Raw genomic sequence first — 25,037 nt, 5'->3', positions numbered from 1 at the left:
GATTTCTACAAGACGTTTGACACAGTCTTGAGAGTCCGCCTCATATGGCACCTACAAGATTTGGGTTATGATCCAGGAGATCATTTGGGCTGTCATGGCACATTACGAGAGAGTCGCAGGCAAGGTCCGAGCAGGGTGTGGGTGGACAGACAAGATTATGAGCACTATTGGGGTCAAACAGGGGTTTTCTTTATCACCTACCCTGTTTGGCCTTTACATAGACGAGCTTGAGACAGTGATGCAGACACTAGGAGGGGATGGTTGCTCTCTTGCTGGCACGTTGATCTAGATATTGCTTTATGCAGATGACGTGGCTCTTCTATCTTCCTCTGCAGAGGGACTCCAGAGATGCCTTGGCGTCTCTGGATGCACTTTAGTCTTTTTGTGAGTCTCATGATCTGAAGGTCAACCTAGGTAAAACCAAGGTTATGATCTTCAATACATCTCGAGTCGTCATGCGCCAAGAGCAGTTCACGTTTGATGGGTCACCTATTGAGATAGTCTCATCATGCACGTACCTTGGGGTTGTCTTCTCCGGACCCATCTTCACTATGAGACCCGCGATGCAAGCACGCTTGGGCAGAGGATACGCTTCATCGGCGAGACTAGAGAGGCAGTGCTTCCGTTTGCACTTTCAGGATCCACGGACCAAGGGGCTGCTCTTTGACTCCTTGGTCCGCCTAGTGAGAATGTATGGCGGCCCTTGTTGGGGGCTAGACTTATTGAATACATAGTGGGCGTGAGTGGAATGGCTACAGGTTCTCATGCTATCACAGATTATTCGTAGTAAGCCATACGTTCCTTACCAGATCATTCAGGCTGAGTTTGAGTCATCTCCATTACAGCTAGATGCTGCATTTCAGGTTATCACATATCTATACCGAGTCAGAGAGTATGGGGATTACTCTTCCGGATGCAGCAGGCTGCCATGGCTAGCATTGTCTTCCTTGATGACACTCTCAGCAGGGGGTGACCGGAGATGCTGGTATGCACGCACAGAGAGATGGTTTGAGGGAATGGGGATCCACATGGACAAACTCTCTCCCTTTCAGTACAGTATGGACGGTCCATTTTCTCCCCTCATGTCACACGATGTCAACCAAGTAATCTGTGAGGATCTCTTACAATTACACACATTCCGGACCTGGTTGGTGGGGTCGAGTGAACTCCCAGTGAAGCCTAGCTTCTACAGAGATCATTGTTTACATATCATAGAGGAGGGTTTCATTGACCCACCAGGATACACACAGATCCACTTACCCCACTCATTGAGGATCTCTTTTAGGCAATTCCGGGTCTCTTCATATAGACTTCGTATCAAGAGCGGCAGAGCAGAGCGCCTACCCAAGGAGAGGAGCTTATGCACATTATGTGACATGTAGGAGGTTGAGACGGAGGAGCACTTAATCTTCAGGTGTCCCATTTACTATGAGATCCGAGGGCATTTCTACTGCCTTTTCAGAGATAGCTATGGGGTTTTGTCCCGATTCCTCTCCTATCCAGATCAGAGATGCTTGGCAGGCTTCATTCCATGAGGTAGTCAGACACCGCGAGAGGATACTTCGATCACGGAGACAAGAGCAGATCTCTTCCTTGGCAGACCCTTCTCAGAGCTCTATCACAGAGTTCTTTTAGTCATATCACTTGGACTCCCCCGAGACGAGACTTCGACATGATCGGGACCTAGAGCCAGTGAATCAACAACTCAGACAGAGGACGGGCGCGCAGATTACACTTGGGGATATTCCCTCCATGTTTTGCGTCGGAGCATGGTCGACAAGGGTTACTGTAGCCCTTGTTAGGCATAGAGCTATGACCAGGAGACGTCATAGGACCGCACCATTGAGTGGTTGACAACACTCTATCGCTGACTTCATGCTTCCAGTTCCTCATCCACCCCTGATGCCTTGATGGTGATGATGATGCTGATGATATGACTGATATGTAGTCAACCACCCACATGACTATGTTGTACTCAGTAATTAGGGCTATTACTCTGCATTTTTTTGCATTCTGCATTGGTGTGGATGCTCGCTTAGTAGCTCCAGCTTGCTTGTATCAGGATTTTCATAGTTTCATAGACCCATCGGTCTTCCGAAGACTTTAATAAACTTTCTTTCTTTCTTTCTTTCTAGGAGAATCTAAAGCCACCTGAAAGAAACCTCGTCCCAATAATCAAACATCGGAAAGGGGAGAGGTGAGGTCTGAAGGCGAGGCAACAAGCATCCAGTCCCTTGCCTATGACCCGAAGGGTGGGACCCATGAAAGAGGGTGGTGAAGCTCTCTAAATCCACATCCTTTTGGAGCTGCAACAACTTGTCTTTTGAAAATTTGCAGGTTCTCGCAGCCTGTGGGAAGTCAAGTGGTCAAGGATTGGCTAAATGAGTATCATTCATCAATCAGAGATGGAAGGCCAACTCAAACACATTAAAGTTCCATCCATTACTAGACAAGGGAAGGCCAACTCATTCATCAATCAGAGATGGAAGGCCAACTCACACACAATGAAGTTTCGTCCATTACTAGAGAAAGGAAGAGGATGAGCAAAGAGGGGGAGAGGAAGAGGGAAGGGGCTGAGAGGGGGAGAGAGAGGCTGAAAGGGGAGGGGCTGAGAGAGCAGGAGGTTGAGAGGGGAGGGGATGAGAGAGGCTGAGGGATGGGGCTGAGAGGGGAGGGGGCTAAGGGGGAGGGGCAGGAATGAAGGTGTAGGGAGAGGGGGAGGGGATGCAGGGGGCAGGGGGCAGGGGGCAGGGAAAGGGGCAGTGATTTAACTATTACTTATGCAGGACGCGGCCTGTGGAATCTGGTCAAAGGAGTTGACAAGAAGCCCCAAGTTGAGGAGGCTACAGGTGGGAGGATCACAATGACGAGGCAAATTCTCTAATCGGTCTCAGCCTTGTAGACAGTGTGATCCATCATCTAGATCTCACAAAATCAGATCATCTAGATCTCACAAAATCAGTGAAGGCGGTAGGAGGTATGGGAGAAAACGGAGAGCTTATTTGGAAATAAAATTGTGAATTCAAAAGTATTTTTAAAGAGAAAGTTATTTGATTTAAAGATGGATGAAGGTGGTGATTTCGGTGAACAATTAAGCTCGATTGGGTCAGTCACTCAGCAATTTTCCAGGCTTGGAGTTTGATCAGATTGTTGTTCTCCTCAAGAGCATAAAAAAGGTATCACTTTTCTCTCAAATCCTAACTGGTTCTCTGATTGGCAAAAGATACATCTTATGAAGGCATAGTAGTACTGCTTATTGAAGAAGGCAGGAGATGAAAAGAGCAGGATGTCGCAAGCAATGATCTTGACACTGCTTTGATAAGAAAATGGAAAGAGAAGAAAGGGAGCAAGATCAAGTGTCATTATTGCAAGAGACTTGGTCATAAAGAACCTTAGTGATTCAAGAAAATGGAATAGGAACAAGAAGAGCACCATGCTCACTTGGCATCTAAAGAAATGAAGATGATTTCTGCTGGGGATGTCCCTTAAATGACATGTAACAATAATGTGTGCACTTTAATTGTGTGAGTTCATATCAAGGACCTTAATCATAGCAAAGGCTTTCGAGTTATTTTTCCTCACCATTTATATGAGTGCAATCCGTTGCACCTAGTAAGATATGAGGATAAACGAAAAGAGGGGGGGTACTTTTGCTATGAAGATGCTCCTAGATCTTGCAGCTGTGATGGAGCTTCTTTATCATGCCTTGTTGACCTGAGGTCTAGGTATTGACAATAGTGGTGTGCAGTCTGGAGGCCATCAATGATGCTGTTGTGGCTGGATACCCTCTTGAGAATGACTCCCCATGCGCTCCAAGGGGGGTGTTAGGAATTTGGAGCTACAGTGTATGTGTATGTGTGTGTACGCATGCGCGCACGCGAGGAATCCCTTGTATTAGTGTGACCAAATTTGTTTGTGTTTGAGAGTGGTCTTGTGATGGGTATTGCGGCATTACTTTATGGCAGATATGGTATTCGACATGTGCTCAGGTCATTGGTGGACACATCCACACTGCTGTTGATATACTGGCTTCCATTACCAATCTAAAGGGCAAGCTCCCCCTGAATGTCCTCATAACCACAAGGAGGTACTGAATCTTAACCCAAGCCACCGCTCCATAGGTCACCACCATTTCATCTTGGATCCCAGCAAAGACCATCCTCAAAGCTCTCCTCCAAATCTCCTATACTAGCAAGCAATGCCAAATGCAATACCTCTGAGACTCGCGAAACCACATTGTGAGCATGTAACCAGAAAACGACCAAATTAAAGCCAAGTGCCCATTGCAAGGGCTCTGTATGCCAACAGCCAAAGGAAGTGGGAGATCTTCATTGGTCTATAACTGCCACAGAGCTTGTGCCACAAATCCTCAAGAGTTCTCTGAGATAGTCCGTGTCTGCCATCAATCCTCCCCATCTGGATCCTCCTTCCTAATCTTGTTGAATAACTGGAAAGAGGAATATTGAGGCATCTTGAATGTAAGAATCTCTCCAAAACAACTCTATTGGGTCCCACTAAAGCCTCTACAAGGATCTTCTCCCTCTCCCAAACCAAAAACCTCCAAGACTCCAAGAGAGATTGATAGCATTAATGAGAACGGGGATTGTTCCTTGTTTTGTCATGTTATTCCAGATGATGTGGCATTATAGACCACCCCCATGGTTGTTTATGCATGTTGTTGAGAGGCCAGGGATGGAGTTCTCACCCTCCCACCTCTAACTTAATTTGTTTTGAATGGAATAAATTACTTCTTACTGTGAATAATAGTGCTCATACTTGTTTTTAAAGAGAGTACAGCTATTTGTCACAGGACACGAGCATAAATTTTCATCTGGAAACAATAATGTTAGTATAGGTTCTTTAGATAGCAGATGTTAAAACTGAGTAGTCACTCAATTGCATAAAACTCGATTTTACCTATAAGGATATCTTAGCATTGTTCTTATGGACAAATACAGCAAGAATATTTATTTTTGGGGAAAAGAACGGCCCTCCATAAATACAAGAAGGAATATTTCCATCTCAAAAAATAATTCGCTTCACAAAATGCTATTGGAACCCTACAGGAATTGTTGCTGGTCTAAAAAGTGGTGTTGCAAAAGGTTCATTTCTCCATCCAGTTCGTGCAATGGCCTGTGATGGGACTGGAAACTTTGGGGCAATTTTGGCTGCAGTAGAGTGGATAGGCGATAGTCTTGTTCTGCCAGCAGTTCTTTCTATGTCCATTGCGACTCAAGCCTCCATTAGCATTGATCAAGCTATCAATAATCTTGTCAATACTACGGGTATTGTGGCTGTAAGTATTTCTAGAAGACTCACTTCATTGGTTTTGGAGTTTCCCAACATTTGTTTGCTGAAGTTGTAGATAGATGATTCAAAATATGACGTGGGTTTTGTCTTTGCGTCCTCCCCAGTATTTGGAAATCATCTTTATGTCTTTTCTATTGAACAGGTGGACAACATTTTAAACAAATAAACTTATTTATGAGTAAATTTTGTGAAAAACTGATGACTTGGCAATAGGCATATACTAAATATAAAGCCACACCTCTGAATATAAAACAGAAAATACTTAGAACAAAATGATTTCTCATATCTTGAAATGAAGTTTTGACTTAGATGAGATGAGTCATGATGTTACATTTGAGAAGATAGGCTCATGACGGATGAATACATTAGCTATATTAAAAAAGTAAGCATTTATTTCTAGCCAACGGTGCCATACACAATTAAAGATATGCCTTTTTAAATTTTAAAAAGAGAGGAAGAGCTTTCAAGCCTCGATATTAATAGGACATGTCTGGTGATTGACAGGTGGCAGCTTCTGGAAATTTTCTTCAGCCTGCTTGCAATTACTCACCTTCAAGAGCAAGTGGTGTCTTATCTGTAGCCTCTTCAAACAGTGCTAATTCTATGAGCTGGTTTTCAAATTTTGGAAATTGCACCACAATATTTGCACCGGTATGTCAAAACTTGTTTCTATTTTCCAAGCTATGGTTATCTAGGTCTACAAAATTTGAAGCCCCATATATATTTTTCACATGCCAAGGCTTGTGAAGGTCATTCCTTCATCATGTCCCCTTATTAGCGACATACCCCCCCCCCCCTTCCAACCCCCCTCCTGATAATAGGACCCTCTTGAATAGGGGTGCAATTTCTTCTAGATGTATCATTAACAGTTCTAGATGCTTATTAGGAAGAAGCTTATCAAAAGACATGCTCTAAATTTATCCTTTGGTACTCTGCACTTAGTACAATCATCATGCTGATTTCGCTACCAAAATTGCATTGGTAACATTGCTAGTGATTTTCTTCTGTTAAAATAGCGGTCGTTGCACGAGTGCTGGTTAGGTTCTAGCAACTGACTGGAGAAAACAGAAAAGAAACTCCTTTCATGGAATGACAGACCTTGACCATGGTTTTTCAAGTAACGTATGGAAGGGACAACACATAGAATGAAAGGGGAAGAGAAATAAACCTCTAACTATGCACTTAAAGCCAGGGTAGTGGGCAGATGCCATATCATGCATGTCAGACTTCGTTCAATTAATTCTTCACTGTACTAATTTAAAGTATGAGACAGTTTTTGAGTTTGTTGTGTGCTAATACTTTTTAATGTATGTGATTCCATCAGGGTGAACTAATTTTAAGCGCTTATAATGGAAGTGACAGTGCGTATGCCACTCTTTCTGGAACTTCCATGGCTTGTCCTCATGTGGTACATGAACATTTTTCAAATTACATTGAAATTTTGGATTCAAATACAATACTACCTGTACAGTGCTACAGTTGACGGTTGCAATTTTGTGAATAATAAGAGAGAGAGACTTTAAACATAACATAGTTTTTGTCTATCACTCTGCATCAATGTTCGACTACAGAAAGAATTTTTGCATTGTTGTGATTACATACATACGTGTGTGTTTACACACAAACACTTTTTTTTTTTGGGTGAAACCTTTCATTGATTATATTATATGAGTAGCAAACTCAAAATAAGGTGCTACAATTACATCAACTGAAAATTTCAGTATATGCCAAAAAGACCTCATGATCTATGCAGCAGGTCTGCAAGCAATCAAAGAAAGATTGCTGCAGAGAACACCTAAAAAAGCCAAATAGAGAGAAAGTAGGATCACCAAAGACTTTACAATTCCTATCTGTCCATAAAGTCCATAGTGCCCAGTAGCGAACCCAAACGAAGAAAAGATGAAACTCCGGTCTGGATGGATGAAACCCAAATAGCCAGAAGAACTTCCCAAACGGAACAGATGGGAATCTCGCTCGCAGGCGCTGTCGAAGTAGATCAAAAAACTCATGAGAGCACGGACAATGCCAAAACAAGTGAGGCACAGTCTCCGAAGAAGTAGAACATCTGTGGCAAAGTGCAAGAGCAATATGTCGATGAGCTAATAGCTGTCCAGATGGAAACACTCCCAAAAGAACTCGCCAAAAGAAAACCTGTTGCCAAAGCGGTACTTTATAGGCCCAAAGTTGCTGTAATCTTTTCCTCCACCACTTGTCTGGGCGATGCATTCACCAAACAGAATCACCTCTCTCTGAAACCCAAGGTTGAGGCAAAAGGATTTTATACAATGCAGGTACAGTAATCTGAGATAGCCTCAAAGGACGAGAAGAGGACCCTGGAGAAGTCAAAGTCCAATCTTCCAGCCGGTGTCCTGGAGTTCCAAAGAAGGAATCGGAACAAAAGGCGAAAGCATAGAAGTAATTTGTCGCCACAAAGGATGATAATGAGAGCCCAATCCATATGTAGTGGCTGCTAGAGAAAAGGGGAGTACAATACTAGCATCATCTATAACATCAGCAACCGAGGTGATGCCTTTAACCAAAACAAAGTAGGAATGTCGAGGTTCCTGTAAAGCCAAGGGAGGCTGAAAGACTTTCGACCAGTGAATGCTTTCAGCTCTCAAAGAATTCCCAAGCAAAGATTGCCGTCCATTCCATTCCAGATGAGAAAGAACATGCTTCCAGTCAAGAAGCAAGCGGGAGACAAAAGGGCAGCCAGGCAAAGTGCCATCTGTGCAGCCAAAAAAGAAATCCCATTGATCGAGTTGCCAATGACCAAACGTAGAAATACTGATATGAGTGACCAGAGTCCTAATCATAAGAGCCCAAGGCTGATCACCTTGCAGAAATTGCAGCAACATTTTTCCCCTGTGGGCAAGAATATGCACATGAATATCTGTGATGTTCAATCCACCATGCATCTTGGGAGAACAAATGTGATGCATCGAAAGCAGCCTGAGACTTTTTCTGCCATGTTTGGATCGCTAGAAGATTTCCATAAAGACAGACATGAAAGATGTAAGATCTGCCTTAGTGAACATGATCAATGGCAAGTAAAATGGAATATATGTCACAAGGATGGACTGCACTATTCGAAGACGAACGTGCAAAGGCCAAGTTGCCAATTTCCAATACCCAAGCTTTTTCCAAAGCTTAGCCAAAACCCAATCAGTTTGTTGTCGGTGAGTGAGTTCCCACCCCAAAGGGTAACCAAGATGACGAACAAACTGAGTGGGTGGAATGATATCCCCGGGTCATAGTAGACTATGCCAGTCTTTGGAATGCAAAGGGAGCATCTTAGACTTCTGAAAATTAACATGAAGACCAGCTGCCAAACCATAAACAGAGAGGGCCTGCATCAAGGCACCAAGATCATGGGGTGTATTCTTCGGGGTAAAGAAAGAATCATCAGCATAAGCTTAAGCAACCATGCTGCGATTAGCATCCAATTCCAAGCCATGAAGTGATCCTGTAGCCACAAGATGATCAATATATTACAGCATAGGATGAGTAGCAATGGCATACACTAAAGCACTGAGAGGGCATCCCTGGTGGACCGAACAACGAAGAGTCCACTCATCAGAGATATCCCCATAAAGAATGTAAGCCGCATTGCTATCGCTGTAAAGACAGTAAATAACCTGCTGCATTTTTTGTCCAAACCCCAAAGCTCGCATAGTTTGCGAGATGAAATCTCATTGAACTGTGTCAAAGGCTTTTGCAATATCTACCTGCAAGAGTAGAATATCCTGTTGTGTGTATTTGGCATATTCAATCCCAATATCAGCATTGGCAATGTTATCTGTGATATGGCGACGTGGAACAAAGCCATATTGGGAGAGATGCAACCCATCATGCAAATAACCTTTAATCCGATCAACCACCATTTTGGCAATGATCTTGTAAATGACTGGCATGAGCGTGATTGGCCTCCAATCACCAAGTGAATCACATAGCTGCTTTTTTGGAATCAGCTTGAGAAGACCCTTTTTCCATGACACAGGCATCTGCTGATTTTGCCATGCTGTATTTACCATTTGTAGCACGGTGAATTTAAGAAGATCCCATAATGCAAGAAAAATTCAACAGTGAGACCATCCCATCCTGGAGATTTCCATCTGCCACAGGATCTCAGTGCATCAGACAATTCCCTTTCAGTGAAGGGATGTTCAAGTTCCAAAACCTGGGCATCAGACAGAATTGGATGAATATGCTGCAAAAGAAGTTGACGTGCAGACACGCCCTGAGGAGAAAGAGTATCCACATGCCCAAAATGAGTGGAGAAGTGCTGCACACATAAATCAGCAAGCTCTGAATGAGATGTTGACCAAGAGCCATCAGGCATCCGGATCTGACAGATATTGGCAGCCTGTCTTTTGTAGTGTAAACTCTTAAAAAATTGCTTGGAAGAGCAGCCTTTATCCAAAAATGCCCATTGTTTGGATCAAGTTTCCCATTTAGCAAGCTTTCTGTGATCATTGGATTTAAGAGAGAATTGAGCCTGACATAAGAGCATGCTTTCCTTTGAAGACAAAGGACGAAGATGAGCAAGCTCAGTCAAACTCTGACAAGTAAATTTGGCATGTGCTACAGTCTCCCTTGTGGCTTGCATATAGGATTTGCCATAATCTCGAATAACTGCTTGCATCCGAGTAACAAAAGCCTGCCACGCATAATCCAAACCAATGTGTATCTGACGAGAGAGAGGCTGAATAGCATCAAAGACCAAGGCTTTAAAGTCAGCATGCGCCATATAACTATTATTAATCAACAAAACCCTTCGGCAAGGCAATCTGTCAGTGGGAAATTCATGTAAGGAAAGCCTCAACTAAAGAGGAGCATGATCCGAATGTGTGAAAGCATGATCAACCCAAATTTGACAAGTAAAGGCATCACAATGCTGTGGATCAATTTGATACCATCTGTCCAAGCGTGTACGATAAGAAGATTGAGCATTATGCTGAAAGGTATACCCCGGAAGCAGGGGCTGTAATTCCTTCTAGAGATCAACTAGGCGCAACTGAAGCAAAAAATCAGACCATGCCTGTGTTTCATAAGCCAATATATGAGTGTGGCCTGAGGTGTTGTCACCCGATTGAGGGACATTATTAAAGTCACCACAAATGAAGGCAGGTCGTTGCCATGGATAAGTATGCATGGCAGTCCAGATCAAAGCTCTATCATGAGAAGATTGGGGGGCATAAACCGATGCAAATTCAAAAATTTCCCCTTGAACAAGGCATTGAACAATAATCCATCATCTACCATGGCGATCATTGAGAGCCACAACAGGTTGAAGGTCGTGCTTTACAAAAAAAGCCACACCAGAAAAGGAGTGCTCTCCAACATAGAAGATATCATAACCAGCAAAATGGCCTATCTGACCAGCATACATATGCTGATTATGCTCTTGCAAAGCAACTATATTAGGCTGCAATAGCCTGATATACATCCAGACCAGTTTCCATTTGCGACCATCACACATTCCCTATACATTGAGAGTAACAAACTTCAGATGATCAAGCATATTTACAGTTATGGGACAAGTATGTATAGCAATTAACGGGCTGTCTACGTCTGCATTTCCACCTCAATGTCCGGGCTTGTGCCCTGGGATGAAGCATCAGCCTGAGGAGAGGACAAAAGTGCAACAACTTCTTCTTCAGGAAACAAGGTCCGATTTGTAGTCACAACAGCGCAGGTCAAGCCAACACCAGAGTTTTCAGTAGGTGTTTTCCCATGAGAGGATGCATCACTCCAAGTCCGAGAAGGCAAAGGTTGCCTAGGGGAGATCACTTTGCGAGGAGTTTGCCATCCATTAGTCAAAAAATTTTCCCCCTTCCCTTGAGATGGAGAGGACAAAGGCATAGGAAAAGAAGCATTAGCATTTGAGACAGCCGGGACTTTGCCTTTGTCTTGAACATAGAAAAACTATTTGACCTCTTTGTTTTTTACCACAGAAGAGGCATTTGCATTCTTATTCAAAGGATGAACCATTTTAGCTTGCACTGGCATCCGTGGAGCTCGGGATGGGCATTGTGAAGTCAGGTGCCCAAATTGCTTGCATTCAAAGCAAGCACCTGCAAACAGTCCCCACTTGAGCTTGTAAAAGGCACTCCCCATGGAAACATTATTTACAATAACCAAATCTGAAGCTGGAGTGGGATGATCTGTATCCCACAAAATGCAGAAACGATTCGAATTTCCATTGGGTCGCGGTGGACATACCACCTTACCGAGGGAAGCTGCAATTTTAGGTAGAAGAGAAGACAAGCATTGAGGAAAATCCACAACTTCTACCCAAACAGGGCAACGATGCCGAATCAATGCCTGATAATTCCAGGTGGGAGACCAGGGCAAGACATGGACCATCTGCTGGCCATAGAAGAGAGGAGAGTGCTCCAGCAAAACCTCACGGTGCTCCTCATTAGCCATGATGATCTCAAAAAAGTCCTTCGCTGCATAATGAACTTTTTTGACATAAGAACCACGTAGGGTTCGAGTCAACCAATTCCCAACATCTGCTGCAGCAGGCATCCGTCATGGGAAGAAAATTATAATGGCATGCTTTGCATACTCCTTAGCTGGATCAAATATATCATCCACTTCCACCATAATGCCAGTGGTGGGAAGTGGATCTTTCCAACCTTTGCGGGTGTGTTCAAACCCTTCATGCATAACCTCATAAACAAGCTGAGCCTCAGCAGAGTCATGAAGGGAATCATCTGAATCCATCATCTTTTTCTGTTTCTTGTTGGAAACCGACTTGTCTTTGTGAAAGGTTTTCTCATAGGAATAATCCGCCATTCGATTTAAGGAAAAGGCTTGGAAGCAGCAACGCTTTACAAGGAGGAAAGCACAGCAGGTACAAAACTGTATGGATTTTTTTTGGCTGTATGGACAATATCGTACGGATTTTTGACCGTACGAAATTTTTTTCCCCCTGATAGCAAAACTGTACGGATTTTCCCGACTGTACGGATTTTTTTGGCTGTACAGACAAAATCGAGTTAAGGAAAAGGCTTGGAAGCATCAACGCTTTACAAGGAGGAAAGCACAGCAGGTACAAAACTATACGGGATTTTTCTTGGTTGTACGGACAAAATCGTGCGGATTTTTGACAGTACGGTTTTTTTTTTTTTTTTTTGGTGGGTGTGTGTGTGTGTGTGTGTTTTTTTGGGTGGTTTTTTTTTTTTTTGGGCAGCAAAACTGTACGGAATTTTCCCGACTGTACGGACAAACCTGTACGGACTATACAGACAAAACTATATGGAATTTTTCCTGGCTATTGCTCCCCGCTTCTCCTGCTGCCCTCCCTTCAACTCCCCTCCTTGCTGCCTCCTCCCTCCCCTCCCTCCCTATTTGCTGCCCCTTCCCTTCCCCTCTCCTCCCCTCCCCTTCCCCCCCACGCTGCTGCCTACGCTGCCCCCCCCCCCCCCCCGCGCTACTGCTTGCACCTCCCCCCCCTGCTTGTCTGCTCCCCCCTTCCTTCTCCTCCTCTCCCCCCCCCTCCTTCTCTCCTCCCCTCCCTCTCTCCTCTTCACTCCTCCCCCTCTCCTCCTGCTGTCCCCTTCCCTTCTCTTATCACCATATGAGATCTTGAGTACCATAGGGGTCAAACAGGGTTGTCCCTTATCATGAACCCTGTTTGGCCTCTACATCGATGAGCTTGAGACTTTCATGGAGGCTTCCGGAGGGACCCGGTTGCTCACTTGCCGAGATCATCATCAGGATTCTTCTTTATGCAGATGACATGGCACGTTTGTCGTCCACACCTGAGGGGCTCCAGCGACACTTGGATGCAATGCAGACTTTTTGTTTATCCCATGATTTGGAGGTCAACCTTGGCAAGACCAAGGTCATGATCTTTAACACCTCTCGAGCAAACATGCAATGGAAGTAGTTTACTTTCGGTGGGTCACCAGTTGAGATCGTATCCTCATACACTTACTTGGGGGTCATCTTCTCCGGTCCAATCTTCACGATGAGACCAGCAATGCAGGCCAGATTGAGTAGGGGATATGCCTCACTGGCTCGGCTAGAGAGACATTGCTTCCACTCCCACTTTCAGGACCCTCGGACCAAGGCTCTTCTCTTCGACTCCTTGGTCCACGACCAGCTGGTATGTATGGCAGCCCTTGTTGGGGACCTGACATGTCAGAGATAGAGTGGACACGGGTGGAGCACCTACAGATCCTCATGCTCTCATGGATGATCTAGGGGAAACCATCTGTACCACATCACATCATTCAGGCCGAGTTTGGTGCTTCTTCACTCTAGCTAGATGCAGCCTTGCAGACCATCACATATCTACACTGGGTTAGATCATATGGGGACTGCACATCAGGGAGACAGAGGTTGCCATGGTTGGCTCTTGATTCCTCCATGAGGTTGGTAGCAGAGGGGGACGAGCGATGCTAGTATGCACGGACTCACAAATGGTTTGTGAGACTAGGGTTTCACACCGATAGGATACCTCCTTTTCAGTACAGTTTAGATGCCCCTCTGGTACTCCCACCCACCATCTCGATCGGGCCACACACCACCAACCAGGTCATTCGAGAGGATATCTTGCAGCTACACACCTTTAGGACCTGGTTGGAGCCAAGGGAGCTTCCAGTGAAGCTGAGTTTCTACAGAGATTACTGTCTTTGTATTTCGGAGGAGGGATCCATCACACCACCAGGCTACACTGAGCTTCATATGCCTCACTCACTACGGATCTCCATCAGACAGTCTCTTCCTCTTCACTTGCTGAATCTGAAACTTCAGCCGTGCTTACCATATCGAAATTCAATTTCTTCCCATTCGTATGTACAGAAAAGATTCCTCTCTGCCAATTCTGAATTGCACCTACCTTCCTCAACCACGGCCTTCCAAGAATCAAAGGATAGGCTCCCAACCCCGCAGGCATCACATGACAATCCACTCGACATGAAACACTGAATGCCTCAACCTCCAGACCAGGTACTATCCCTAAAGTCTTCACCTTGGAGTGGTTTGCCATTCTGATGCGATAACTAGAGGAGCGGGATATCTTCAGTCCTAATCTCTCCACACAAGCCTGAGTAATCACACAAATCTGTGTACCCCTATCTATATAGGCCTCTCCAAAACCCTTTCCTTTATGCCAGGCTTCTACAGCAGGTAAAAGATCTGGCAACTCTGAGACAGACATAAGCTTAGTTGTACCTTTATGAGAGTTCTTCTTTGCTGGATTTACAGCTCGCCTCCATTCTTTTTAAAGCTTTGGGCATAGACCAATCATTTAAGCAAATGTAATGTCCGGTTTCCTCGCTGAAAGATCTTCTACCAAATCATAATCTCCCTGCTCCTTCCCCATGGGATAATCTGCAGTTCTGTACTTCCTTTTGGGCTTCTTGCTCTTCTTCTTTTGGTAGGTCATCATCTCCTCAGACTGCTTCCCCTTCTTTGCACTCAGACCAACCTCCTCTTCTCTATCTCTCTTCCCTAATGGCATGACATCTTTAACTTCCTCCAACTCCAACAAGCCAAATGTAACTGCCTTACCTTTTCCTTTCTCTTCTGCAGTGGCTTTATAGATTCCAGAGGTACTAGGCTGACCTGCATCTTTTACTTCTACACTATGATCATTCACCCTATTATTTAACCCTGTTGGCAATGGATAAACATCACCTCCAGCACGAGGAGGCTTATCACAGTGTGTGCTAGAATGTCCCCACTCTCCACAATTAAAGCACTGGACACAAGGTGCAAATGACCCTTGACCTCGTCCTGCCTGCCACGGGCCTGAATTATTTGAAGAAGGCATGCTGCCTCTGCCATAACCACCCGATGATCTACCTCTTCCTCTACCGTTCATTAAATTCAAACTCAAACTCTTCATAAGCTCCGACATTTCATGAATTTCTTCTTTTATATTCTCCTCCTTCTTGACTTCAGGCTTCTGTATTTCTGGCTTCACATGAGACAGAATTTCAGGCACATGTTGAACCATTGGCATCTCTTGCATCATTTGTGACAATCTTTTCTGCTTCCTCTCCTTCTCTTTTGCTACCCTGAGAGCATCCTCATAAGTGACCAGCTCTTTACATTCAATCTTTATCCTAATCTCCGGCTTCAGACCAGCAACAAACCTATCCTTTTTTATGACTCTGGGAGGAACTTCAGGTAATAAGGCCACCTGCCATTTATTCCACAACACAGTGAACTTACCGACATACTCATCCACTAACTGAGTCAGTTGTTGCTGCAATAAACATAGCTCTCTCCAAATGCCATCAGGATCTCTAACACACATAAACCTATCCAGGAAAGCAGTCCTCACCTCTAGATAAGTCAGGTTTCTGTGAGCACCCTGATCATCACGCATCCTTGTAGAGAAAGTCTGCAGCCAAGTTCTCGCTTCTCCCAACAGACAAAAGGATAGAATCTGAAGAAGGACTTCTGGAGCATTCCTGTCTTTAATAAGAGCTGTGAACTCCAAGCACTCTAAAAACCTCTCTGGGTCTTCATTGGGCAACCCATGAAATCGAGGAAGTTCATGAGCCATCTCTCCTCTTGACGAACTTATCTCAAACACACTTCCAACTAGAAATACCACCCAACCTCTTCTAGGAAGAAAACAAAAATAATCACTCTACTGAAGAAAACTTACCCTGCATCTGACTGGCATTCTTCTTCCTAAGAGCAATCACTTTCAAAGCCTTTTGAACCTTAGCACAGAGACGTATCACCCGAAGTTCAACATCAAGGCATCTATCTCTCCTGTGTCCACACTCCCCACATAACTCACAATGAATCACTCTCATGCGAGGCTTTGTCTTCATAGTTTCAATCCCTAATCACACATAAATTTAAGCAACATTCCCCAGCCAATCTTCTGGGCCGTTTTGTGTTGAGTACCCAATCTCAATTCAAAACTCCTTTTGTCCCCAGCAGGATCGCCAAAAAAGATGATAAGAAAAAAAAGAGGAAAGACTACAAGGAATTATGTACTTCACCACGTTAGATATCTGAGACTTCATAGGGATCACCTGCAATGTGGGCTCGTAGATGATGAGCTTATGAACCAGATTCCAAAGTATGTGTCTTTGTAATAGGCACCGAGACAAACCCCCATTAAAAAAAAAAAAGACTGAACATGGATCACATAGACTCAAAGAGAGACAAAAGACTACATAGCCCGAAACAGACTGAACTTAGAACTGAACTTCCCCCCAAAACTCAGTAAACAGTCAGCCTCAGAATACTATGAACCCATAGCCCACACTCCTAAGCTTCCATCAAGAATAGCAGCTCATAATTCCTGCAAAGCTGCAACAGCGCCTCCTCCTCTCCCTCTCTATCAGTATTCAGAAATCTCCCGCAATCAAATCAACATAAGATCACAACCATGTCAAAGAGGCTTTCGATTCCTTTAGGATAACTTCTCTTCCCTCACAAAGCAGAAGATCAGTGATTGGCGAACATCTGCAGCAAGCATCGATTGCCTAACTCCTTTAGGACAACCATCATCGATGCAGGTCACGATCCATTGCGCCTTAGCCTGCAATTCCTTGGTCCCTCTATCTCTTTGCATACGGAGTTCATGGAGTCTCTGTCGCCCAAAATCCTTCAGCTAGCAGACAACGATACACAGCTATGCCTTAAGCTGTGTTAATGCATAGATCATCACCAACTATGCACAAACCCAATGGAAGACACTTCCAGCAATAGCCCTGCTGCCTTCATTTCTCCCGGAGAGACTAGCTCACATTTATAGCGTCACCCGCACAGCCACGTAGCTTCCTCAATCAGAAAAAAATAGAGCCCTTCCATATGATCTTAGCCAGACCACGATTCTCTGCATCAGCTCACGTGCAAACAACGGCTGTCCTACCTACGTAGTAGCTATGCTCAGCCAACGAACAACAGCTCGTAATCTCTGGAGATCCCCAGCGCCAAGGCCTTCTCAGCGTACACACCCTCTTTCATCTACGAGAGCCCCCCTCTTTCGTCGTTCAGCCTCCTCTTCTCGGAGCCCCCTTGCATCGTAGATCCTTCCAGCATCCAACCGAATCAGCTCCCAGCCGCCATCTTCACGTAGCTCCAGCTCACAGTCCAGAAGCTCCGCTTCATCCATCACGTAGCCACCTTTGCATGAGCAGGATGCCTTCCCAATCAGTCCAGCCACCTCATCCTAATTTACCACCTCATCAGTGACATTTTACCACTCTCAAGACATTTCCCCCAAATCACATTAAATGCACATTATGGACCTTTAGTCACACAATTCCCACACACATTAGCATGCACATTAAAGCTTGCATGCAACCCCATACACACACATGAAAAGCCCTTTGACATGGACACCATAACATATGAAATTCCTGTAACATGTAAGTGCACATTGACTCAGGAAAATATAAAAAAACCCTTCATGACTTGACTTTAGATGACCCCAAAAACATTTCGCTTGATCACACACTGGACACCCTTGCTCTGGAAGTCTGGTACAACCACATTGCATTTCATAATTTCCCATGAAGTCCCTGCAAAACATACTTTATTGTCTCAAAAAACTATACATGTTTCCATCATGCTTGTGAAAGAAAAATCCACAAATGCCAAAAGCCCACACCTACCCTAGATGTGTACAGCTATGTGCCTACCCACAGCTATATACAGTGCTCAAAAACTTGATACAGGTTTTGTCCTATCACCGCTTTCTCCACCACTTTGATGGGCGATCCATATGCTAAACAAAATTAGCTCTGTCTGAAACCCAGGACGGAGGTAACAACACTTTATACAGAGAAGGCACTGTGATATGTGACAGCTTCAAAGGATGGGCTGAAGAAGAGGAAGAATGGAGAGTCCAATCCTCGAGCCTATCTTGAATTTCCAAATGAGGTACCGGCAAGAAAGGTTTAAGCATTTCTGAAATTTTGTGCCATAAAGGACGATAATGAGCTCCCAAACCATACTTGCTAGCAGTTGTAGAAAAAGATAAAAGAGTGCCATCATCCTGAAGTACATCCACTATAGAAGCAATACCTTTGAAAGACAGAAAATAAGAACGCCTGGATTCTTGTATAGCCAAAGGAGGGTGGAATACTTTGGACCAATAAATATTCTCAGCCCTCAAGGAATTTCCCAATAAAGAATCCCTGCCATTCCATTCCAAGTGGGATAAAATATGCTTCCAATCAAGAAGCAAACGAGAAACAAAAGGGCAGCCTCTGATGTTGCCTTGAATGGAGCCAAATAGAAAATCCCACTGTGTAGGCTGCCAATGCCCAAAAGCAGAAGTATCAATATGCAACGAAAGAGAGCGGATCATGTAATCCCAAGGCTGCTGATCCCCTTGCATAAACTGCAACATCATTTCCCCCCTGTGAGAAAGTATATGCATTTGAATATTGAGTATGTTCAAACCCCCGTGCATCTTTGGAGAATAGAGACGATGCATAGAGAGTAATTTGAGACTTTTCTTGCCATTTTTTGAACGCTAGAAAATCTCCATGATAGCAGACATAAAGGAAACCAGATCTGACTTAGTAAACATGGTGAGGGGCAAATAGAATTGTATGTATGCTATCAAAATAGATTGCATTATTCACAAACGAACATGTAATGGCCAAGTTGCCAGCTTCCAATATTCAAAAATTTTCCTTAGCTTTGTGAGCACCCAATCAGTTTGTTGAGGACGAGTGAGCCCCCAACCTAGAGGATAGCCAAGATGTCGAATCAATTGAGAAGGTGGAACAATTTTTCCAGGCCACAAAAGACTATGCCAGTCTTTAGCATGCAACGGCAATAGCTTGGATTTCTGAAAATTCACATGAAAACCAGTAGCTAAGCCATATGTGGAAAGGGCCTGCATAATCAAGGAGAGATCGCTCTGAGTATTTTTCGGGGTAAAGAAAGAATCATCAGCATATGCTTCAGCGATCATGCTACGACTGCCAGGAATTTCCAATCCATGCAACATGCCAGTGTCCAAAAGGTGGTCCATATATTGAAGCATTGGATGAGTGGCTATAGCAAATAGTAAAGCACTGAGGGGACAGCCTTGCCGAACAGAACAACCAAGAGTCCATGTTGTAGAAATATCCCCTGAAAGTATGCAGACAGCTTTACTATCTTGATATAGCCAATTGATAACTTGCTGCATTTTTGTGCCAAATCCCAAGGCTTGCATTGTTTGTGAAGTAAAGTCCCACTGAACAATATCAAAAGCTTTGGCAATATCAACTTGCAATAGCAAAACATCCTGCTGCATATATTTGGCATATCCTATTCCAACATAGGCATTAGGAATGTTGTCTGTGATATGCCTACAAGGAACAAAACCATATTGCGCACGATGCAACCCATCATGCAAATAGCCTTTTATCCGATCAACAATCATTTTGGTAGTAAATTTGTAAATAACTGGCATAAGCATGATGGGTCTCCAATCAGCCAAAGATTCATAGATTTGTTTTTTTGGAAGGAGTTTAACAAGACCACTCTTCCATGTGTCTGGCATTTTCTGATTTTGCCAAGCAGAATTCACCATATGCAGCAAAGCATGCTTCAAAAGAGGCCAATATTCTAAAAAGAACTCAACTGTAAGACCATCCCATCATGGACATTTCCATCTACCACAGGATTTGATTGCATTCGACAATTCCCTTTCAGTAAAAGGTTCCTCCAATTCCAAAGCTTGGGTGGTGGAGATAATAGATTATAGGAGAAACGTGTTGTAAAAGTAAATTTCTTGCAGACAAAACCTACTATGAGGGAGGATCTGCATAACCAAACTGCTGAGAGAAATGATGTACACAAATAGAAGCAAGCTGTGTCCGTGATGTAGTCCATGAACCATCAAGCATAAGCACCCTGCAAATGTTTGTCTTTAATCTCTTCTCATGCAAGCTTTTAAAAAATTCTTTGAAAGAGCAGCCTTTATTAGTGAAAGCTCTTTGTCTTGCTCTGGTCTCCCATTTAGCAAGTTTCGTGTGATCATTGATTTGGAGACAATGTTTAGCTTGGCATAGTGTTGTTTGCTCATGCAAGAACAAAGGACAAAAGTGACCGAGTTCAATGAGGTCTTGGCAAGTCAATTTAGCCTGAGCAACAGTTTCCCTCAGAGTCTTCTTGTAAGACTTGCCATAATCTCTAATTACAACTTGCATTTTGGAAAAAAAAGAATCCCATGCATTATCAATATCAAAGTGGCTTTGAGAAGACAGAGATTGATAGGCTTCAGTAACCATTGCCTTGAAAGCAACATGCTGCAAATAGCTATTGTTCACAATCAGATGTTGCCTTTGAGGCAGTCTATCGTCTGGCATATCATGAAAAGATAGCCTCAACCATAGCGGTGCATGATCTGAGTGCACAAAGGCATAGTCAACCCACATTTTGCATGTAAAATCATCATTTTGTTGCGGGGCTACACTATACCAGCGATCTAGACGTGCCTGGTAAGAAGAAAGGGCATTATGTTGAAAAGTGTATCCAGGTGACAAAGGCTGCAATTCCTTCCAAAGATCAACCAAATCAAGATGAATCAGTAATTGAGACCATGCATGCCTTTCAGAGGTTAACATATGAGTATTTCCTGATGTATTGTCACCCTGTTGCGAAGCATTATTGAAGTCCCCACATATAAAGGCATGATATCTCCATGGATATCGTTGCAGGGCATCCCAAATTGCACTTCTATCCCGAGAAGATTGAGGTACATATATAGAAGCAAATTCAAACACCTCGCCTTGAATGATGCATTGAAGAATAATCCATCTGCCTTGATTGTCATTTAAAGCAATAACTGGCTGAAGCTCATGCTTAATCAGAACACCTCGCCTTGAATGATGCATTGAAGAATAATCCATCTGCCTTGATTGTCATTTAAAGCAATAACTGCTTAATTAGAATGACTACACCTGAGAAAGAGTGTTCCCCAGCATAAAAGATATCATAGCCACAATATTGACCTATCTTTCCTGCATAGACATGCTGATTGTGTTCTTGTAATGCCACTATATCAGGCTGAAATCGATTGATATACAGCCACACAGATTTCCATTTCCTACTGTCGCACATCCCCTAAACATTTAAGGTAAGGCATTTGATATGGGCAAGCATATTTACAGAAATTTATAGGAAAAAAACAGTTATGTACAGCATCAACCTTCAGGATGTTAACCCTGCATTTCTACCTCAGGGTCAGGGCCTCTTCCCTGAGAAGAAACATCCTGAGGATTGGACAGCAATGCAGCAACCTCTTCTCCAGGGAAGAGGGTTCTGCTAGCTGTCACTGCAGCCCATGTGATTCCAATTCCTGAGTTGGCCTTTGGGGAATTTCCACTAGAAGAAGCACCATTCCAAGTGCGAGGGGGTGGAGGTCGTCGAACAAAAATAACTTTTCTTGGACTTTGCCATCCATCAATTGGAGTTTTTGGTCCTTTTGCTGAGAGTTGAATAGCAGGAAGTGATGGGGAAGAAGCACTCCCATTTGAAACAAGTGGAGGTTTGCCTTTATCCTGATTCACAAAAGACTGTCTATTACCTTTATTTTTATTTCCAATAGAGGTAGGAGCATCCTTACTGGGCATCTGAGTAGGCAAAGTAGAGGCATTTTATGTTGATTCATTGGACATTGCAAAGCCATGTGCCCAAATTTTTTACATTCAAAACAAGCCCCTGCAAATAATCCCCATTTCAATTTATAAAATGCACTTCCCATGTCAACATTGTTCATCATGACTGAATAAGACTCCGGTGTGGGATTATCAGTATCCCAGAGAATGCAAAATCGATTAGAGTTGCCGTTAGGCCGCGGTGGGCAAACCACTTTGCCTAAAGTTGTTGCAATTTTAGGCAAGAGTGAAGCCATGCATTGCGGGAAGTCTACAACTTCAACCCAGACCAGACATCGATGTCGAATCAGAGCTTGATAATCCGTTGTGGGGGACCATGGCAAAACGTGCACCATTTGCTGCCCAAAAAAGAGTGGCGAATGTTCCAAAAGCATTTGCCTGTGAATCTCATCTACCATAATGACCTCAAAAAAGCCTCTGGCTGCATAGTGTACCTTACGAACAAATGAGCCAGCTAGTGTTTGGGTCAACCAGTTACCTACCTCTGCAGCAGGTGGCATCCGACGTGGGAAAAATAAAATGACTGCATTTTTGGCATATTCTCTAACTAGATCCACAATTTCATCCACTTCAACCATGAGACCAACCGATGGAACAGAGTCTTTCCACTCTTTCCTTGTGTCTGCAAATCCTTCGTGCATGACATCATACACCAGTTGTGCTTCAACAGAATCATGCACGGGGTCATGCTGACCCTCAGCCTGCTTTTGCTTTTTGCATTGAGCCGATCGATCCTTTTGAAAAGTTTTTTCATAAGAATATTCAGCCATGTCTTCTGAAGAAGATGTAAACCAAAAAGGGGGGTACCTGTAAAGTGATAAAAGATAAAAAACAGTCCCGAAAAACAGCTTACAAAGAAGAAGGAAATAGTGTATTTGCAAGGACAAGAAGAGGAAAGAGATATTTAGGGTTTTAGAGAGAGGAAAATACAGGTTCTGGAGAAGGAAAAGAGAAAAAACCAGAAAAAGATCCAAGATGAACTAGAAATCTGAGAGAAAAGAGAGGTTCTGGCGATGGGAAGAGTACACAAGACCCAGGAACCAGAAAGGAGAGAAAGGAGAAGTAGGGAACCCTCAGAACCAGCGTTTAGAAGCAGCCCGTAAGCAAACCCGGTACAAGAGCAACCTAGGAGCAGAAAACAAGCCGACAGCAGCAGCCTGAACAGGGTGAAAAAGGCCATACAGGTCCGTACACCTGTACGGAATTGTACGGTGCTATGGTGGGCTGTACGGCAGAGAATCTAGACCCCAATCCACTGTTTTGTAATCGCTGATGTGGAGCAGCAGGTAGCTGAAACAGACGGGCTTGTCTGAGGAGGCTAAGGGGCTGATGGGAGGGCTGGAGGAAGGGCTGCAAGTCCTCTCCTCTGTTCTCTGCTTCTACATACACACACACACACACACACACACACACACACACCACACACACTTTTTATTTGTGAGCAGAAATATTTTATTGCTGTGAAATAATTACATTCATAGTTACTCCAAAAGCGGAGTAACTACTACTTAACCGAAAATCTCAGTATAAGCCATATATACATCATGATCAATCAAATGAGTCTGAAAGCAGTCATAAAATGATTGCCTCAGAGATCGTTTGAAAAAACCGAAAGATGAAAAAGTAGGATCACCAAAGACTCTATGATTTCTGTCCATCCATAGAGTCCAAAGTGCCCAGTAGTGCACCCAAACAAAAAATAAATCAAAACCCTCTCTAGCGGGATGAAAACCAAATAACCAGAAGAATCTACTAAAAGTAACAGTAGGAAATCTCGCTCGAAGCCCCTGACGAATGAGAGCGAGGAAATCACAAGTATGTGGATAGTGCCAGAAAATGTGAGGCACAGATTCAGCAGGATGTTGACATCTGTGGCAAGCAGTCGGGGCAATATGTCTATGCGTGAGTAACTGCCCAAATGGAAACATGCCAAGTAGGACTCGCCACAGGAAAAGCTGTTGCCGAAGAGGGATTTTATAATGCCAAAGGAGACGCATCCGCTTTCTCCACCACTTTGATGGGCAATCCATATGCCAAACAGAATTGGCCCTGTCAGAAACCCAAGACGGAGGTAACAACACTTTATACAGAGAAGACACTGTGATATGTGACAGCTTCAAAGGACGGGTTGAAGAAGAGGAAGAATGGAGAGTCCAATCCTCAAGCCTATCTTGAAGTTCCAAACGAGGTACCGGCAAGAAAGGTTGAAGCATTTCTGAAATTTTGTGCCATAAAGGACGATTATGAGCTCCCAAACCATACTTGCTAGCAGCCGCAGAAAAAGATAAAAGAGTGCCATCATCCTGAAGTACATCTACCACAAAAGCAATACCTTTGAAAGATATAAAATAAGAACGCCTAGGTTCTTGTATAGCCAAAGGAGGGTGGAATACTTTGGACCAATAAATATTCTCAGCCCTCAAGGAATTTCCCAACAAAGAATCCCTACCATTCCATTCCAAGTGGGATAAAATATGCTTCCAATCAAGAGGCAAACGAGAGACAAAAGGGCAGCCTCTGATCTTGCCTTGAATAGAGCCAAATAGAAAATCCCACTGTGTAGGCTGCCAATGCCCAAAAGCAGAAGTATCAATATGCAACAAAAGAGAGCGGATCATGAAAGCCCAGGGCTGGATCCCCTTGCATAAACTGCAACATCATTTTCCCCCTGTGAGTAATTATATGCATTTGAATATTGAGTATGTTCAAACCCCCATGCATCTTTGGAGAACAGAGACGATGCATAGAGAGTAATCTTAGAAATTTCTTGCCATTTTTTGAACGCCAGAAAATCTCCATGATAGCAGACATAAAGGAAACCAGATCTGCCTTAGTAAACATGATGAGGGGCAGATAGAATTGTATGTATGCTATCAAAATGGATTGCGTTATTCACAAACGAACATGTAATGGCCAACTTGCAAGCTTCCAATATTCAAGTTTTTTCCTTAGCTTTGTGAGCACCCAATGAGTTTGTTGAGAATGAGTGAGTCCCCAACCTAGAGGATAGCCAAGATGTCGAATCAATTGAGAAGGTGGAACAATTTCCCCAGGCCACAAAAGACTATGCTAGTCTTTAGCATGGAACGGCAATAGCTTGGATTTCTGAAAATT

General features: G+C 43.7%; 1 protein-coding gene across 1 annotated transcript in view; it reads left to right on the top strand.

The window, feature by feature from the left end:
- LOC147897998 (uncharacterized) overlaps positions 1-25,037 on the top strand; it is a 267,115-nt gene that overhangs the window by 16,127 nt on the left and 225,951 nt on the right. The window contains exons 5-7 of the mRNA XM_087380165.1: positions 5,067-5,296; positions 5,815-5,961; positions 6,635-6,718. Coding sequence (XP_087236291.1) covers positions 5,067-5,296; positions 5,815-5,961; positions 6,635-6,718 — 461 coding nt within the window. The remainder of the gene's footprint in view (positions 1-5,066; positions 5,297-5,814; positions 5,962-6,634; positions 6,719-25,037) is intronic.

The sequence above is a fragment of the Dipteris shenzhenensis genome, chromosome 10 (genome assembly GCF_047967505.1).
Source record: "Dipteris shenzhenensis isolate YYH24624 ecotype China chromosome 10, Dip_SZ_1.0, whole genome shotgun sequence".
NCBI classification, from domain to species: domain Eukaryota; kingdom Viridiplantae; phylum Streptophyta; class Polypodiopsida; order Gleicheniales; family Dipteridaceae; genus Dipteris; species Dipteris shenzhenensis.
Note: the sequence above shows the minus strand (reverse complement) of the source record. Positions and strands in the feature narration are given on the sequence as shown.